General features: G+C 36.1%; 1 protein-coding gene across 1 annotated transcript in view; it reads left to right on the top strand.

The window, feature by feature from the left end:
* The window catches only part of PPIP5K2 (diphosphoinositol pentakisphosphate kinase 2), a gene marked incomplete at its 5' end in the record, with an annotated part of 36,256 nt that extends 16,246 nt beyond the window's left edge, over nt 1–20,010 (top strand). The window contains 14 exons of the mRNA XM_008945234.1: nt 161–302; nt 1,400–1,623; nt 3,184–3,311; nt 3,515–3,629; nt 4,855–4,962; nt 5,051–5,167; nt 5,893–6,066; nt 8,404–8,577; nt 9,818–9,887; nt 11,914–12,033; nt 12,896–12,958; nt 16,790–16,921; nt 18,494–18,622; nt 19,907–20,010. Of these exons, the coding sequence (XP_008943482.1) occupies nt 161–302; nt 1,400–1,623; nt 3,184–3,311; nt 3,515–3,629; nt 4,855–4,962; nt 5,051–5,167; nt 5,893–6,066; nt 8,404–8,577; nt 9,818–9,887; nt 11,914–12,033; nt 12,896–12,958; nt 16,790–16,921; nt 18,494–18,622; nt 19,907–20,010 (1,800 nt within the window). The remainder of the gene's footprint in view (nt 1–160; nt 303–1,399; nt 1,624–3,183; nt 3,312–3,514; nt 3,630–4,854; nt 4,963–5,050; nt 5,168–5,892; nt 6,067–8,403; nt 8,578–9,817; nt 9,888–11,913; nt 12,034–12,895; nt 12,959–16,789; nt 16,922–18,493; nt 18,623–19,906) is intronic.
* Nucleotides 20,011–20,245: the final 235 nt, after the last annotated feature.

The raw sequence follows: 20,245 nt of genomic DNA, 5'->3' as shown, positions 1-20,245 counted from the left end.
AAAGCAAGTAGATAATTGAGAAAGTGGTTTGAAAATTGATAGCAATCTGCTAGAATGCTTTTTTTCCGATACTTAGAATCTTTTGTACCTTCCACGTTATCTTCCCAGTTTTTTCAAATCTAGTCAGTTTGAATAATTTTCTGTTTATTTCAAATTGCAGCTTACTCCATCTGGAAGCGTCTCCTTGATAAAGTCAATGCAGGTTATTAAAAATCCTGTAAAGACATGTGACAAGGTCTATTCCTTGATCCAGAGCTTGACTTCTCAGATCAGGCAAAGAATGGAAGATCCAAAGTCTGCAGGTACTTGAACGTTTTTGTAAACATTTAGTTTCTCCTATGTACATCTGAGGGAGAATTGTGACATAACTTTTCTTCATTAAACTCACTTTCAGCAGAACTTTAATCACCAGTGCGTTAGGGATTTTCACTTTATGATTCTGTGTGCATTGTTTTAAAGAAAAAGCAGTAGGAGCACATGGTCATATTGCATATAAAGAGTCTTTGTGGTCTTCAGGAGTTCAGGCTAGTCCTCAAATATTTGCAGAAGTTCTTAATTATTTGAAACTCAGCTGTCCACAAAAGTAATAGGAAAAGCAGGTGGTAGTAAAGCTAAATTACATAGGTATATTTTTATAGTTAAGATGTTTGCTGAAGAGCTGCTGCTTGCTGTACGATATGTGATAGTATTTCATAAAATGATGCTCCAAATTAAAGATCATGAACCAATGATGCTGTAAAATTAGAGCTGAAAGTGACCACAGTGGCTTTTTGGTACTAGCTAAATACTGGAATACTTACTACCAGTGTTCTCTGCAGTGTATACTGTGCAAACAGCTACTGTTCTGAGGTTGTGCAGTACAAGTGTTGCCTGTGCAGAGTATCAGTGATTTTTGTCTGTTTGGTCTAGTCTCTTGTCCTGGTATGGGGGTAATTCATCCTCCCTGCAAATCTCTTGGCTCCTGCTCATGCAGGAGCGAGAGACAAATGGGATGTGTGGTCTATTCTAAAAGAGATGTTGTCCTGTTCCACTTCCTCCCTCCCACAATTTTCTTGCAGCTTTTTTTAATTGCCTTTTTTTTTTTTTTTTTTTTTTTTTTTTACATATGGTCTGTGTTGTAGGGTGCTTTATTCTTGGTGCTGTAGTTTTGCTTAAAGGGCCAGTGGTGCATTTCTGCAGTGAAGCTTTCTGCTGTGTTGATGTAGCAATGTAGCTGTGATGCTTTCAGCAGTAAAATGAGCCATATGAACATCTGTTCCCTCTTCTAAGAAGTGCTGCAGTTAATTTATTTGAACTTTTTTAGCCCTCTGTATTGAACTGTTACTACCATGTAATTAAAATTTTCCTTTTATCACTTGGATGGTCTTGAATAACTTATGGGAGATGTGTGTCTGTGCAGATATTCAGCTGTACCACAGTGAAACACTAGAACTGATGCTGCGCAGGTGGGCCAAGCTGGAGAAGGACTTCAAGACAAAAAATGGAAGATATGATATCAGCAAAATTCCTGATATTTATGACTGTATAAAATATGACGTGCAACACAATGGGTCCTTAAAATTAGATAATACAATGGAATTATACAGACTTTCCAAGGCTTTAGCTGACATTGTGATCCCTCAGGTAAGCATTTTCAGTTACTTCAAATGAATAGAATAAATTCTAGAGTAAATGCTTTCTCACATCTTGTGAAAACATCTACTGTGTCTTGTCTATCTGTTGAATATTTTTGTATTTTGCAGTAATAGAAGCCTTTAACATTACCTCCTTATTTTCCAGTAACAATCTTACCGTTTTTTGACTTGATTTGTAATTCATTAAGCTGTGTTCAGAGTGAATTTTTCTAGCAAATTAACCTGTGAACATGTCTCCTTTTACTGCAGCATGTTAAACTAGATCATCAGCCATTCTTCATAGATTGAAGGGGGAGGACATAATTTACAGCTGTGTATTCTGAAACAGGATTTAATTTCGTTCTTCCTGCTTTTAGAAATTTCATTTTCAGACTTTTTGCAAATGACATGCAATCTATCCAATTTAATTTGTTTTAAGTAGTTTAAATTTCAAAAGACCTTTCTGATGTTTCAGAATGCTAACACTCTCTGATAAAAATGTACATGTTAAGCTTCATAGAATTTCAGGCCAGGAGCAGTCAAGTTAAGCTTCCATACAGTACAAGCTGTTAAACTCAGGTTAGTCCTAAAATATTGTAAGCTGCAGGATATGAAAACTTTTTGTGGTAACAGGACAGAACGGACTAAAGTTTTACCCAGGTGTCTCTGTGGTTACAGAACACTGTTGTAAGAGAGTTGTTTCCTCACATGCTACATGAAACACGGGTAATGTCTTCCTCTTTCCACCTCTCAAACTCCCTAACAGCAAGAAGGGCAAAAAGAGCTATGAGGATAAGTATGTGTTGTGTTACATGAGCCTGTTAAGCTTAAATTTTGAATACAGTGTTAGAGAAGAGTAGGTAAAAATGAGAACACACACTGAAAGAAGAAAACCAAAGAAAACTTGATAAGCCCTTTTACTTCTCATTATGTAGGCTTATGGTAATTTCTAGGGTAACCAAAGGGCCCATCGTAATGATGGGAGCACTTTCATATCATGTGCAGCACACAGCATTTTTTTTGATTTTTAAATATTGTAGATAGTGGAACAAATACAATATTCCCAGTTGCTTTCAAGTACCACTTTCATTATTATTTGAGGTGAATAGGAAATATTGTGTGGGATGGTTTACTGCAAACTAAGGTAGACACAATAAGTAGGTAATATGCTTATGTCTCATTATTGACTTTTAAAAAAAAAAAAAAATTACTTGTCTATGATTCATTTCATCTCACCTGATTTTGTCTGCATCTTGGGGAGGGAAAGAGGGGGCATGGAAGAATAATTCCCTAGGTCTTGTGCTTTAGAGAAAGAGCTTCATCATATCAGAAGGTGAATCCAGTTTTGTGCTTTATCTAGTGAATGAAAAGCTGTCTCTCAAATCAAACAGCAAAAAGGCAAACAGCTTATTGCTTGGAAGGACATCAGTAATCAAACGTACAAAGATGTCAAACAAAAGTTTGCAGCCACAGCAAACTAATAGATAATGGATTTGCTTCAGTATACAAGGCAATTTGAAGGCATTTTAATCTTTAACTGTATTTTAAAAGTCTGTTTCTTCTTGCACAGGAATATGGTATTTCTAAGGCTGAGAAACTAGAGATTGCCAAAGGTTACTGCACTCCTCTAGTTAGAAAAATCCGTTCTGACCTTCAGAGAACTCAAGATGATGATACTGTAAATAAGCTTCATCCTCTGTAAGTCTTAAATTTTTGCACAGTTACATTAATTTCCATAAGACTTAATGGAGATATTCCATAGGTTTCATATGTGAAATGTCTTACTAGCTCTTAGTAATTTAAAAAGTATGATTCGTTTATTTGTTGGCAGCTATTTCTAATAGGGACACATCTCATTATGGCCTAATAAGATAATTTCTTTTTGCTTTCTTTCTTTCAAGTTACTCCAGGGGCGTGATGTCCCCTGAACGCCACGTTCGTACGCGGCTGTATTTCACCAGTGAGAGTCATGTCCACTCCCTGCTATCCACCCTTCGTTACGGTGCCTTATGTGATGTAAGTTGAACACTTCTTCTGTTCTGCTATTTTGAGAGGAACAGAAAGGACTCAATCTTACTAAAACTGTATCAACCAAAGTATTTTCTGATTACCACATTTTTTCAAACATTTGGTTTCCTACTATATGTGCAGAGATGCATTTCAAATTGCTGGTGTGCACATTAGTGGAAACCAGGATGCCCTTAAATGCTCAGTTCCATTTGTGTATCCAGCAGCATATGTTACGGTCTCAAAGAGACTGGAAAAGGGCAGATAATTTTTTTTTTTTTTTTTTTTGTCCTCCTTGTCACCTCTAATTCTTACAACTCTTTTCCCTTGAGGTTACCATTCAGAGTTCTCTTGAATTAACTTTTGAACTGGCTTATTGTTTTTGACCATTGGCATATTGTGAAGACCCTCCCTACTGGACTTTCAAGAATGCTGATGTTGTGCAAAGTGGTTGTAGAATACCTTGAAAATGGTGCAGTGTTTTCCATCTGATTGGCTTTGAAATGAAGGACTGAAAAAGACAAGGTCTCCAGATTCAGAAATTACCTAACAGAGCTCTTGGAGAGGTCAAAGCCTCTATGGCTGCTTGTAAGATCAGGTTTGATTAGTATGCTAGCTTTTGAAATGGTTGTATAGACATACTTGCTAACTCACTGATGGCAAAACCGTTTTATTCTAGACCTCTGTGACATGCTACAGCAGATACACTCCTAGTTTTAGGCTGGTAAACTTTTAAGTTTCTTTTAAGATGGGTTACTGAATATATTTTTTTTCTGGAGCATGAAAAAAGTTGAATAATAATTTTAAATAGTTTGGGATGTAATGGTTAAATTACCTCTATCTACTAGAAAATGGTAGAGCAATATCTAGAAAAATTTTCTACAACGTAACAGCTGACACGAGTTTATTTCAAAATTATCAATTCTCAACCAGCAAGTTCAAAACAGCTCTGTCTACAAGACATACATCATCATTGGTGAAAGGACTTGAAAGATACAGTGAAATAAAACATCAAAAGATCTGGTCTCCATTTTTCATTCATTTGATGTGTAATTTTAGGTCACTTGTTTTTTCTGGTTGTATGTGTTTTTTCCTTAGCTGCTTATGTCTGCTTCTTAGTTCTGCTGTTTATGTAAAATCCATGTAAAAGGGGAAAAACAGAAATTATCAGTGCTTTTAAAGAAAATAGCTGGGGTTTATTTGTTGATTTTTTTTTTTTTCTCGCCTTCATAAGGAATCAAAAGATGAACAATGGAAACGAGCAATGGATTATTTAAATGTTGTCAATGAACTCAATTACATGACACAGATTGTCATCATGCTTTATGAGGATCCAAACAAGGTATTTTAAATGGATAAATATATATATAGAAATGAGGATTGCTAAGTTATGTGTCGAAGTGTAAAGCTATTTAATAATTTTCCTTCAGGAACTTTCTTCAGAAGAGCGTTTTCATGTGGAGCTGCACTTTAGCCCAGGAGCCAAAGGCTGTGAGGAAGATAAAAATTTACCAGCTGGATATGGATACAGACCTGCCTCCAGAGAGGTAATAATTATGTCTGTCTTTAAAGCAAAACTCAGTTTTTCTGGTTGCAGACATACCTAAAATAAACAATAGGAAATTGTTAGGTAAAAAATACAAATGTGATTCTTATTTTGCCTAGTAAAATGTAGGCAATCCCAAAGTATTACCTCAGCGTCCATTTAAAATGGAGCAACAGACACAGCTAATTTGGAACTTCTCTGACTCTGACAGAATTTTTGCTAGAAATTCCAAGTACTCGTTGTAAGGAAAGTGCTATCAGCATCAGTGCCAATCATCAATGAAATTCTGGCAACTGAAAAAGATATTTAAGAAAGTAAGGTATTTTGGCATGTTTATGAAATATAGATTGTTGAGGAACGGTTGCTAATTTCAAAGATGTATAGGTACATCTGTGGAGTTACCACTTGCTTTTTGAGAAATGAACAAAAGCAAAGCTCAGCTGGAATTCCTCTGTTGACTAGTGGGACCAGGATTTTATTACCATGTCAAGAGAAAATTGGAGTAAGATATGTTGGCTGAACAGCATGGCTAATTAGGACCACAGTAGCATAAGCAGTAGATTATTAAAGTCCAGAGCAATTTGTTCAACACCCACATGATTTACATCTTGTATTTTTAAAGTGGCTTGGTTTATGTTTATGCAGAAGATTTATTTAACAGCCAGTTCTGTCTATATATTGCAAGGTGTTCAGCCAAATTGAAAATGAATTATGTATTGTTTGTAGAATGAAGGCTCGACTAAAACCTCTCACAGAAACGATAGTGATGAGGAGGCACACACTCCTAAAAGAGATGAAACGGATCGGTCAGTAGTGATGTTCAAGCCAATGGTATCAGACCCAATTCACATACACAGAAAGTCACCCCTTCCAAGATCCAGGAAGATTGGTTCTGTTGAAGTAAGTGTTTACGTTCCAGATAATGTCTTTCACAGAAATTAACTTTTCCTTATTTTTAAGAAAACAAAACCAAATGTGATTCTGCTTCTGATTACACAGAACCGGTATCATGTTGGTCTCACAGAAGAGTTGCTCTTATTCTGTGGGAAATAATCCGTGGCAGTAATTTGTCTGCAGGCTTTTTTTTTTTTTCCCCAATGAATTGTTATTTTGTGAGAAGACTTACTTCCTTTTTTCTTTTTAAGCCATTTTAGAAAAGCCAGTATTTGAAAATGAAGAGTTTTTCAGTATAAAACTACATCTTCCAAGTAACGTACATTGCTTTTGGATTCAGCCTTACAAGATGGGGAATTTAAGCACACCTTCAGGGTGATCATGCTGAGGGGGAACAGAGGGATTGGGGGTGGTAGGGAGGTGAGAGACACACGTCTTCTGCTGTGTTTGTTTTCACATGGGGTGAAAGCCACTGCACTTGTCAAGCATTTGCAGGTAAGAGAATAAACTGGAACCTTTTTTCTTTTAAGCGGGTGGGGTTTGTGTTTCATGAATACTTTAGATAACATCTTGAACAATCCAGTCTCCTGTCTTGGAAGGCCATGACATCTAGGGGTGCTCCTACAGATACGGCTTTAATGTCACAGAGGTGGGGGGATGCATGGCAGTATTGCTGATGCAGTTTGTACGGTTGAGTGGCAAAGCTTCAACGGTGCATAGTGGCACTTCTGTGATCTTAATGCTAGAAGCAGACTAACAGCTTTTTATTGCCTCATTTTCAGTTGCTTAAGTCCATTATAAAAGAAGATTCACACATGGAGCTTTTCTTTTCATGTTTTTTTTGGGAATGGGCTGTTTGTATGTAATGAAAGTATTACAGATTTGCAAGTAACTTGGGGTATTGGTAGTCTGGAAAGACAAAGATGCATGGTTCCCTTCTATAAGGGTATCTTTATAACTTCACATGACTTCCATAAATTGAGATATTAAATGTGAATGTCTTACATTTTCCATTCCAAGTTTTATGATAAACAAATCACAAACATCAATTTTTTGGATTTTTAAAACCTGTTTTCACTACGATCATGCAAACTCCCCTCCTAGTTATGAGTTCACATACACACAACTTGATAGTCTGTTACTTCAAATTTTTAACCATTATCATAAATTATGTAGAAGTTACTTTCAAAAGGTATGAACAAGATAAATTGCTAAATTTTGACTGTGGAGATAGCATATGTTCAGATGGAATGTGTTTCAGCATTCACTGCTTGTTTATTTGCTGGAAGAAAATGGCCGATATAAAGAAAACAGACACTATAAAACTTTTTTTGAAAAAGCAAAATCGGAAGATTCTTCTGTCCTACTGAAATCTGCAAAAGCAGTATTTGGAGTATTTAAATAAAATGGTATTTTGAAGAAAGTCATTGCAACTTAAACTGCAACTGCCTTGAACCTCTTTTTTTCTTTTTCTCCCTTCCCCCCTCCCATAAGGCAATTCTTTTTACCTTTGTCCATTAATTTGAAAGGACACTGTCAGGTGTGACATTGTTATATGGAAGGTTTAATATGACTTGTAGTCAGCAATATTTATAGAAGGATTAGAACTGTGATTGAGCCATGAAAATAAAGTAAAAAAGCAGAGTTCTAACAGTGAAACAAGAAGGTAAAGCTCATCGGCATTGTAAATTAAATTTGGTATTGCTAAAAATGTTGATTGATAAGATTTCGATAATGATCTAGGATATGGGGGACTCTTTGCCTGACACTGTCCTCCCTTGAAGCCTTAATAGGTGTCCAGCATCAGATAATTTTTACGGCTTTTTTAAGGTTGAAAAACTACTACCAGTCGGGTTGGTGCTCCTACCAGTGAGTCAGCTGTAAAGTTTCAAAGGCTGTTACAAAAGTGAGAATCTTTGAGATGAGGTTATAGACTAGAAACAAAAACTACTAAGTAATAAATAGGAAAGTTTACTGTACTTTGTGGGGGAAAGCTCTTAGCCAGTATGTCAAGGATAACAGATGTTCTGTTTCCGACATGCAGGAAATTCTTAAAATTCTGAATCAGTAATTGGTAACAATTACTTTTCTCTCATATCTAACAACTGGCCTACCAGAAATTTGGTCAAAATGTAGTATTAAAAGGTATAATTGGATGAAAAGATATAAATAGAACTGTTAACTTCCTAATATTGTAGTATTACTCTTCCTTATCCACTGTGTAATAGTTTTAAAAGGGTGCAAGCAGATTGTTTTTTTTTTTTTTTTCTTTTCTGTTCATTTGGCTCTGTTGAATCTAACTTTGCATGCTTTGCTGTTTTTTGCCCCCTTTCTCACTTCCAGGAAGAGAGCCCCCTGAGTGTGTCTAGCCCAGAGTGTATTGGTACTTGGCTGCATTACACCAGTGGTGTGGGTACTGGGCGTCGAAGACGCAGATCAGGGGAACAAATCACTTCTTCCCCTGTCTCCCCTAAATCATTGGCTTTCACATCCAGTATTTTTGGCTCATGGCAACAGGTTTTTAAACTTTACTTCATTAAACATTATTATGCATTCCAAGCGACAACCAACTGTCTTTAAGGACATCTAATCCCTTATTCTGGATCATTTGAAGCAAATTCTTCCACTTCTTAAAATTACTTCCCGAGAATGTTTGGGGGAAAAAGAGCAAGTGCATGTTTTTCCACTGAATGTGTTACATGTTTTCCTAAAAATTTGATTTCTCTATAGGAATTGCAAATGTTACCACAGTAAAAAAGATGTAGTTTACTGCGTAATGAAACAGATTTCTGCTTTGGTTTAGTTGTCCTTTAAGACTTTAAAAACAGCATTGCTTAATTTGGTGGTAGGTAAATTGAAAAACTTTTTTTTTTTTTTTTAAAATAATTGCAACCAATACCATTTAAGATAATTTATTTGGTACTTCATATTGCTATTCAAAACTTGTTTTGCATATATCATATTTTCAGTGGCCTGGTATTAACTATTGCAGGGTAAAACAATCAAGCACTAATAATTCTCACCTGCTGTATCCGGAGGTATCTGAAACTTCCAACACAGTACATCATCCATTGACTTGTACAATATTTTGACGATTTTTCTAAATTTGGGGGGGGAAAGGCAGGAAGAAAAGAAACAATAGATTTTTTTTTTTTTTTAGTTATCAGTGAAAATCCAAGGACTGTTTAGTATGTCGAGATATTGTTTATTGTTAAATGGATGGTGTTCTGTTAACCATATCCTTTTTCTTTGAAAATTGTCATAATTTCTGTTTGTTGTGGAAAATTCTATAACGATTTACATAGGAAAAGTTTATATCACTAAAGGCTGTAAGCATCTGAAGATTACACTGATTGAGCCCGTGCATGGATCAGTGATTGTATGGTGTCCTCAATAGCTTGTCTGTCTTTCCTTCCCTCCCCTCCTTTTTTCAATACAGGCGCAGTTTAGGAGAGTGCATTTGGTAAAATAAAATAAAATGTCTCAAATGTCTGTTCTCATATCAGTCTTGGTCTGTGTCCTTTCTCATTCTGAATGCTTGCTTTGCACCAATTCATTGCAAGGAACTCATGTGAAATGAACTCCCTTTGGAAGGGGATATTGCATGATCTTTCATGTTTCCTTTACATATTTTTACTAACACTTATCATACAGCTTATTAACACTTGTCTGTCTGAAACAGGCTGCTGCATCAAGTTAAATGGATGTTTCATGCTGCTGTTCTACTTTCCCTTATTTTTCTGTTTTTCATATACAGGTCCTATCAGAAAGCAATACTAACTTACGAACACCGAGAACTATTCTGGAACAAAAGCAGAGTAGTCTAGGTATGTGCCTACAACTGAAATTTTGTTTGGTGTTGGCAGCTTTTCATCTGCCCATTGTTCTGTAGAGCTGTACGTTCTCTGAATAGCTTTTACGTTAACAGGACACAACAGTACTTGCTATTATATATGCTGATATATATGAGTGTCTACCTATGAACTAGGCAGTTCTTCTGCACCAAAATTTTTAAAATAAGTTAGAACTGGAAGGCGCAAATTGTTTGAGACTGTTCACACTACTGACTGTGCTGCTTAAAACAGGTACATGGGATTATTTTTAACAAAGTAGATTTCTAAGATAATGTAGTTCATGACGGAGTTTTTGGGTTTTGCAAGAATCTGTAGATTGAAATGGCCTGCACTGGAAAGTGTTAAAAGGCTTGTCTTGAAAATTAACACTTTCTACTGTGGGCAGTTGGTGGAAACTAAGGTGTTTTATGAAGGGCAGGGGGATGGCGAACAAACCTTAAGTTTCTTGATAATACCAGGGGTTTTGCACACATTCCCTCTCCTAAAATCCATTTCTTCCTCTCAGCATTGGAATAAATAATTCTATAATTCAATGAGTTGTTTCAGATTCTTTTACATCAGGTGGTGCTTTTCTGTTGCTGCTTTGAGACAGGCATACATATGATTCATATGCAAAAATATGAAATCTTGCACTACTGTAAATAGATACTGCATTTTTTTGAAAGTGTGTCTTTTCATAGGAAAAATGAAGTGTAGAGATATGTAAGCAATATGCATAAACTTAGAAGTAACTTTTCCATTCTTTGTAAAGATCTGTATTTTTTGTGTCTAATCTTTCTGTGGTACTTTTCTCCGTATTATATTTTCCTGTAATAAAATCATATCAGGTGCTCTTATTCATCAGTCATTTTTTAATTGTGTGCTTGCTAAAGTTAAACAACTTTTCTTTCACCAATGTTTGAGACAATATGGCTTGTGGAAGTTGATGTATTTCTGTGCATAGATTCAGTTGTTATTAAATTTGGTGTGAAAGGCTTTTGCCACAGACCAGGCACCAATTTATTTTGCCTGTGATTGGTCACATGTGCTAGTAATGTTTTCCTTCAGTGGATAAGTAAAAGTAATTAAAGGAGGTACCACTGGGCTGATAGGTGGTTCACCAAAAAAATCTGCTGCTATTTATCTAAAATGTAAAACATAAGTTCTAAATGAAGAAACACTTCTTTGAACTAGTAGTGAAAACTGAAGGAAAAAAATAATTGCAACTTTTTTTTCCATTTTGTTCATTGTTGTATGTAAATTTCATTTATGGCTGATGATTACACAAGTTATTTTTATATTTCTGTCTGTGGCTTTCAGTGACTTGTTAAAACTCCCATCTTAGTGGCTGGAATGTATTAGTTGTAAAAAAAAGTGCTTTCACTTACGTAGAGGTGTACCGAAGTCTTCTCTGGAAAGGAAATGAAGCTAAACTTGATGGAACTTTTAGTTGTTTTCAGTTTATAATGTCAGTGATGGCAACTGAAATACAAGCGGAGTATTTTCAATTTGGTAAGCATTCTGTTGGGATTAGAAAGGAAATAGTTCCATGTTAAGTCTGTGGAAATGTGTGAATACTTCATTGCAGCCTGTCACCTCAAAGGTTGATTTGGATGAGAGCAATGAACAGTATTTTTCCAGTTTATATTTGTTTCAGAACACCAGATTTTAAAACGCACAAGTTTCGCATCATCACCGTCATCATCTTGGCTTTGTTTTGTTGTTTTGGTTATGTTTACATTGATTCTAACTGGTAACTTTTCTTTACCAAAAGTGAAAGGCAGTCCTCTCTTTGCACATATAGCAGAGGGTGCTATGTCATGACTAGAAGCACAATAAATTATGATAGTTTGAGCCTACAAGTACCACTGACATTACAAGCATATTGTGAACCTGTCCAAGGCACTGCCAAAAGCTGCCTTTTGTGTGGTAAGAGCCATGTGCTTGCATGCTGCATGCATCCCCAATGTGAATGGACGAACACCTGGTTGTTGTATGTATTTTCTCTAACTCCCATCAGGGTCTCACTGTGCGGGCCTGTTTAGCACCTCGGTACTCGGGGGTTCTTCAAGTGCACCTAACCTACAGGATTATGCTCGTACTCATCGTAAAAAGCTGACTTCTTCTGGCTTCATAGATGGTATGTGCACACTCTCGCACATGCACGCACAAACCCATGTGCCACATTAAACTTCTGAAGATAAATCCTAGGTTACTGATTTTAATGGAATCCTAGAATCCTTTGCCTTAGTATTAATTGTACGAGTTTCTATTGCTTCTTTATCGCCCATAACTTGCTTATGTTTTACTTAATAACCTATAGTTAATTTTTATTTCTATCTTAAACATTAGCTCACAGACTTGTAATGCGTGCCAGGAGATTTCGGCAAGTGCTTTTTTTAAGTAAACTAAAATTTTGGTCTTGAAATTCTTTTCTCATTTTAAACTTTGTGGCTTATCACTACGTATTGATCTTGAAATTAAATAAAGTATTTGGAGCATATACAAGGAATGAAAGAAATTATAAACTGATTAGTTAAATACTGACGGTGAAAATTTTAGGATTCCTGACTTTTTTTTTTTTCTCTGTTTTGGATAATCTGGAGTAGAGAAGAAATTCTCTCACTAGATTTCAGAATGTAAAGATGCCAAATCACACCTTTATAAAGTTGAGGTGAAACAGTATTCGTGCTGGTTTTCCCCCCAGTTCACTACTCAGTGTTTTGACTCTAACCTGATATAACCTTGTATGCCAGAATCACCAGTTCATTCTGCTTGTTTTCATACACTTCATTACACATCTTGTAGTTACCAACAATCCAAATTTTCTTCTTTTTAACCTCTATTTAGATTTTAGCCCTTTCCCTTGGCCCCTTCTGCATGCCGCTCAGTTCTAATACTTTCTCATCTTTCCTGTTTCTTTCTTCTTCCTTTCCTTTTTTAAAATGTCCCTCTTTTGGTAGCTGTTACAAATTTCAGGTACCTGTTTTTCTCTTTCTCAGACACCACACGCGGTTCTGCTGTTAAAAGGTTTTCTATCTCATTTGCTCGACACCCAACCAATGGTACGTTTTGCTTTTATTTTAAAAAAAAAAAAAAAAAAAAGAAAACAAAAGGTTCCTTGCTTCATCCCTTTTATTTTTATTTCAAATATGGGGGTGTACAGTATCATCCAGCTGTCTGTCGTTCCTGACTTCAAGCACAATTCCAAAAATATTTGTAATGGTTAGATATCCTGAATCCCTTCCTTACTGTTCATCAATATAAATACATCAAAATTCATTGCTTAGAAAAATCCTTGAAAGAATTGTGTTACTATTAATCATGATCTCTGTAACAAATTATTCCTCCCAGTTTCTTGTGTGATCAGTGTGTGTGGTACAAGACAGAACCAGAATTAAATCTGATCTTTATTGAGCACACACTTCTTGATAGCTGCTGCTTCTTCTTTGTCTTTCTCCTGCTGAGCTGAGCCTCCTGGTCCTAAAATAAATCACTGAATTGACAACTGGAGTTTACGACTTCTTCTTGAAGTAATGCTACATTAAAAAACTAAAGCTGAAGCTTTGGTTCCCTTCCTGCTAAATTGCTATACTTTTCATCAGACAAAAATTTATTTTATCTTATCGTACTTCTTTGTTCATCAGATGTGCAAATTACTTAAATATTGCACTAAAAATCACAGCAAGGGAGCTGCCCATTGCTTACATTGACCTCTTGAGCTTCAAGAGAGTTAACTTGTCTTCAGTCTACCATAGTTTGAAAAAAAAAAAAAAAAAGTGGGTTAACTCACAGGACAGAGTTACGTGTCTATCTTCCTCAGAAAAAATATTTTGTGCCTACCTTTCTACATGATTAAACAGGCCCAAAATGTATCTTGATCATGAAAACCAGACTTGGTCTTCAGCATCCACCAGATTTTAGTATAGCTTTTCCAGATTTCTTAATAACAGTTTCAAAATGTACATGTACATGATTGCTGGCTGAGTGCAGTGATGGTGATATTATAGAAACGGCAGGGGAAATCATCAGCATATTCATGTTAGATTCAAAATATATTAGCTTAGAAACAAGGTTAAGAAAAAAGATTGAGTTTTTGTTTGGCTTTGCTAGAAGCAAAGTAGTCCTTCATTGTATTCATTTGGAATCCATGGTGACTTTTTGGCACTGCAGTGCTTCTTGTAGGGAAGCTGCTATGGTACAAGCTAAATTAATACCATTAAGACTGTTTGATCTAGAAGGCCATTTCTAGTGTCCTAATTCAAATTAGGACAGTTAGGTGTCCAGTTTTTTTTCTTTAGACTCAAATCGGGTAATATTTCCAAAACATAGATCAGAAAGTAAGAACTGCATTTGAGTATTAGTGTCTATTAATAGAATTACTTTCAGTTCCATTTAGCACCTTTTGTGACTGTATTCTTTAAAAAAAAGGATCTAAATTGATTTTAATGAATGTGTTGATTATTCCGATTCATTTAATACAGAACTTTCACCACACATCTTTTTAATGCATGTTGTGTGAGCTCATACGAAACCTAAGAGTATTGCAGGTTTCCAAGGGTTCTCAACTAACATAAGAGCATACTGGTGTTGTTTCGTCTGTCCTCTGGACTATCATTTTGATTCTCCTTGTCCCTTTCACTCTGTTTTTTTCTTACTTTTATGTTGTTATCACGCCCTCTTAACTCATTTCAGACTACCCCTCCATCTTTAGTTCAAGGAACATGGTGAAACAAGTATCTTCTGACAGTGCTTTACCTTATTTTCTGGGCCTCTGTGCAGAACACCCACACCTCTTTAGGTGCTGGTCCATTTCCTCTGTGGAATTTCTAGGCTCCAGTGGTATGTCTCTATAGCTTTTAAATGTAAGACATCAGGGTGGCTTTTTGAGATGCTGCGTTAACCCTTTCATTGTCTTGTCTTTTGATGGGGGACAGTGCTTTAAGAATAAATACAGCCAAAGCTCAAGGGCTGTTAGTTTACAGGAAATTGCTTTTTTGAAGGGATACTGTCAGGCTTCTTCTTTACTAAAATTGAAGCTATTTTTCATAATAACTTAAAATATTCAAATAAAACCCTGCAGATAGATTACCAGGGTATCTTTTAAGTTATATCCCTTATATGCCAAGATACTACAACAATCTGCTAGGATATGGCTGATAGCAGAATTGTCAAAACTGAACAAAAAGCTATGGAAGGGAAATTCTTGAAGAAAACTTGTTTTCTTTTTTTAAAGGGTATGGGTATATTTAGACATTCCTTTCCAGTTTTCTGTAATACTGCACTACACAGTAACAGTTATTATAAAGTTAACCTGACATTGTCCCACTACGGTCTTTGCTAAATTAAAAAAGAAAACAAAATTCTCATTCAAGTGATTGTGACTTTTCTGTCAGGATAAAAAGATAAATCTTAATATTTTACTGTAATGCAAAGAAAGGGTTTTCGCTTTGCATGCACGCATAGTTATTTAGGACATTAATATGTATGCCAAACATCTCAGTGCTTACACAAAAGCTTAGCTACTGCTTTTATAGGAAAATAGAAACTAAGTATGTGGTGGTGTTTCTTTTGTACATGAAAACCAAGGATCCGTGAAATACAACATTATATTTTTAATATATTGAAGCTGACATAAGTACACGCCAGTTGTTTGTATATTTGAAGCGACTGTCCCTTAAATTGGAGTATGGCCAAGGTGGACCCAAATATAAATAAAGACATTCAGGGGTTGAAAGCTTGTTGAGAAACTTCTCTGTGCAAAGCACTAAATGGGGGAGTGAATGTGGAACATTGGATGTCATAGGAATATTGATGCTTATTATTTTAGGGGAGGGAACAGTTCAGTCATAATGCTGCCTCTAATAAATGTACCTTGAACTGAAATTATAAGCATTATTTCATTCACTATTGTTTCTTCATTTAAATATCTAAAAAGAAATGTAGCAACTGTAAATTTACAATATTGAATTACAAAGTTGTAATGTTACAGCTCTAAGTTGAAAACACTGATGGACATATTTTCCTCTTCTGAAATGCAGTTGGATGAAGAGCCATTCATTGAGTCATCAAACTTGCATCACTTTAAAGAACTGCATTTTTTTTCCCAAGATGTTTAAATGCTTTTCACTGTGTTAGTCATATAGATATGCATAGTTGGTGTATGATCAATAGGAATGTAGAAAAGCAAAGTCCAATAAATTTTTTTAATTTTTGGTTGCTGTACTTAACCTGCTCTATTATATGAATCTTCTAGACTTTTAAGTACTGTTTTTAAATGCAGAAAGGTAGGTGTAAATATGTCTTACAGAGTTGAAACATTTAACCTCAAGGTACAAAGGTGCTAACAGTGGTTTTCCTTTGATATTGAAGGCAACAGTTTTTTTCACAGAATACTGAAGATGATAAAACACGAATTCTGCAGATTTATTTATTGGAACTTGTAGTATTTTTAGCTTCTGTTTGCTGTTGACAAAACAGATATCCTATATTATTTTCATGAACAAATTATCTGTTTAATGTTGTGCCAGGTATAAGACTGAGTAGGAGGCATACTACTGCTTCATGACTTTTTTTTAGTGTTTTACGAAGTTTATCTGAGAGGAAAGTTACCTTTCATGAACTGATTTCTGAGCAGAGCACAGCTGTAATGCACACTTTATGTGTACATGGGATTTGTGTCCCATGGTGTTACATGGTACCTTTAGTTTAGTACACACTGAAAATTGCAACTTGTTCCAATGCTATAATATTTAGTGTCTATGATTTTAAGAGTGCTATTTTTGCATGTGCTGATTTAAAATAAGTAATTTTTATAATGCATTAATACTTGCCCGTGCAATAGCTTAAATCCTGTCTTATGTTTGGAAATCTGTTTTTCATCATTTTTCTTTCAGGTTTTGAACTATATTCCATGGTGCCTTCTATTTGTCCTTTGGAAACTCTACACAACTCCTTGTCTCTGAAGCAGGTGGATGAATTTCTTGCCTCTGTTGCTGCCCCACCAAGGGAAAATCTACAGGAGACATGTACTGATTTAAGTTTGTAAATACATTCATTTCAAATTGTTAAATAATGTGTAGTTAATCCTTCCAGTATTTTAAGGCTAACAAGTAAACTAAGAATACTGCTTTTAAAAAAGAAAAATGTGCATTAACCATAATTTCAATTTCTGCAGTACCCTCTTGTGATATGGATACCATCATCATTCAGTGAACTAATGTCTGTTTTGTCTGGGGTAGTAAATTAAGGATTTAATTAAATTGTAATTGGTTTATTTCCTCACATTAAGAACTTCTCTGTACTGTCCATAGTGTTAACTGAATTATAATGCATGTTTTTTAGTAAACGTGCACCTATTTCCAGCTTTATACTGTAATGTTGTACTGGCAGTAGCTTCAGCAGAGTAGTGTTGCCTTTTTACATCTTAAAACTGTTATTTCACATTCCTTGCAATATTACATGGGGTTTCACCTGTCAGGTGCCTTGCAGTTACTTAGCTTGCTTGTTGTTTCTGCTGCCTATTTGTTTAAGTGATCTTGAAATGAAATGCAAACTGAATTCTATCTGTGTGCATGTCTGTGGGGGAAGATGACTTCCCATTGTGATTCTACTGCTGTGTCTTTGGAAACAGTTGCAGTTGAGTCAGATTTACTGTATGGATATAATATATGTGTCAGGTGATAGAAAATAATTTCTATTGAGGAAGTGTCTAAAGACACATGCTTTCATCAGAAAATTTGTACTTGCTAGGACTGACACAAAGGTTACCAAATTGTTAGGATTTTTCCTTTTTTTTGTGTGATGAGATTTTTTTTTTTCTGTTGTATTAGTTTGACACAGTTTAGATTTTATCAGCAGCTACATTGGTAGGGTAGGCTTCCTATATCTGAGAAGTAAGATGAGCAATTTAAGAAAACTGATATTGCAGAAAAATAACTCAGAGAGGCTTACAGGTATTCTACAATTCTCAGCTATTTAAAATGCTTTGTTACACCAGTTACAAAGTTTGCATCTCTTCAGAAACAGTTCAGAATTTAGAGGACACAAGACAAAAAATATTTTTTTACAAACTGTCATACTTCTGTGGTGGTCTGGTTGTCTCCTGTCTACAAAGGACCTGGTAGAATTGAGAGCATAGGTGCTTTATTTTCTTTTTGTTTTCCTTTAGCATTTGGAAGTTGTCTAGAGAACAGTGTATTGTCTGCACTTTTCATACGTGTTTTTGATTAAATGCCTATTCTAGTGCAATCTTCATAGCCTATGAGAAGTAGCACTAATGGTTTTGCCAGTCTTCTGGGGAGGTAGCTGTTACGGAAATTCAGCTAAGCTGCCTTAGCAGCATGAAGTTATTGTGTTGCTTTCTGGGGGAAAAGGGAGATTTTTAGATTTGTCTTTCATGCTTTGAAGTTTTGGCACGACAGTCAAAAATCAGTAGCTGAGCTGCTGGTTATATAACTGCAGCATCTCTGTTGCTGGACTGGTGCACAGTTCTGTGCCTACTGTTTTTGACTTTTTGCTCAGGTAAGAGTATTTTTATTAATGATGTGTATCTTTTCTTTTCCACACACCACCCCACTCCTGACCCCCTCCCATTTCAGCTTCTCCAACTTACACGATTCCACTGTCAGGAAGAAAAATTTCTTTAAATACATATACCCCAGCAAAAATCCAACCAACACCACTTGAAACTTTTCCTGAAAGGCTAGCAATAGAGAAACCAACTTTATGTAAGTAACTTCTGTCAGAGGCAGAATGGCTAACTTGATTAAATTATTTCCAGCAGTAGGATTATTTATTATATAATTTCTGTGGGCAGCTATTTTTTAACATACCTGTCTATATAAGTGAAGTGCTGGTGTCTAAACCCCCAGCCCTGAATCAGGGCCGACATACGGATGATGTCCACAACCAGGCAGGAAAGACCTTCCTGATTAGTTGTTACCCAGGGCCTGGCCAGCCGTGTGTGGGAACCAGCTAGGAGATCCCCAGCAGGTGCCCTGCCTTCAGCATTAACATTGGGTGTCCTGACCCTGATGTTAACAGCATAAAGGCTGGCTCTGCCTGCAGTGGAGGGGGGTGTTTGCCTAGGTAGTGAACGTGCTGTGTAGGATTTCCAGTTACAGGAAGGGCCGCCCGGCTGTCCATTGTCGCAGAGCTCCCAGTGGCAGTGGGACACCAACACAGCTGGGAGCAGAGGGAGGATTACATCTCTATTAGTGGCACCATTTTCTGGCAATGGTTATGCAGTTGGAATTGGACTGGTCACCTGGTTTCTATGTCAGTTCGCTCCTGTCTTTACTTCATCTGACACTGTGAGTGACTGTATTAATCACTTGGTTCCTCTGGTGGTTAGCCACCACATATCCTCCACATCTAATTTAGAATTGGAAGGAAAGCTGTGGCCCATGTGCTGCTTAATGATGGTAATATCCTTCCTATTGGGGTATGCAGTCAGCAGAAGAGTAAGTGGGATATTTTTTTGCACAAATAGTTTTAGCAGCAAGATTGTGTTAATAGTTACTTTGTGCTATCCTCTGAAGTGTTTGAAAGAATTTCTGTGGCTTGCAGATTTGTGGGGTTTGGGTGGTTTTTTTTTTGTTTTGTTGTGAGTTATGACAGTATTTCCAGGCATCTCCAAGTATGACGACCAAAGGTAATTTCTTTATTTAAATGGCAACATTTGTAGGATGTTTTCTGAACACTTAACCATAGAGCTATGTGACCAGGTTCTGACTAAAGCTTTCAATAACATGATGAGGCATTCAATCCTGAGTGTATTCAGTCTGAACTGTTGGCCGGCTACACCATCTGTTCTTGGATGGCTGTGTCATTCAGAGAGCCTCTAGAACAAAATCCCATTGCATTTCTGGTTTCATTAGATACAGTCTAGCTTTGTGTGTGTTTCTGTGGTAGTCAACTTGTATTTTTCTTGCTTTTGATGTTCTTCAGTATGGATACTCTTTTAAGCATAAAACCTAATACCTTTTTTTTATTTACCTGTACAGCTACAGCTAACCCTGGATCTGCTGCTTCTTCATCTAATGTTAAGCTCTCTCTCCAAGAGACCTCACTAAATGTAGAACTTAGTGGTGAGACTCTTTCTGAGAAGAAATGAAGTTGGTCAAAGAAAACTGGAAGCAACTTCTTGAACACTTCTTTAGTGTGTGTTCAACTAAATTACTGAGCTTTCGAAAACCATTAATGTCTGCAGTTCATAGTGCACTTAATGTTTAGTTTATACATGTTTAAGTGGTGTGCACGCTACGTATTTAGGTCAAATGTCTTATCTCTAAAACATGTTGGGAGTATATTTCTTTATCAGTTTGAACTGCACACCTTTAATGGAAAGA

The sequence above is a fragment of the Merops nubicus genome, unplaced genomic scaffold (assembly GCF_000691845.1).
Source record: "Merops nubicus isolate BGI_N331 unplaced genomic scaffold, ASM69184v1 scaffold20188, whole genome shotgun sequence".
NCBI lineage: Eukaryota > Metazoa > Chordata > Aves > Coraciiformes > Meropidae > Merops > Merops nubicus.
This window is presented reverse-complemented; position numbering and strand designations above follow the sequence as displayed.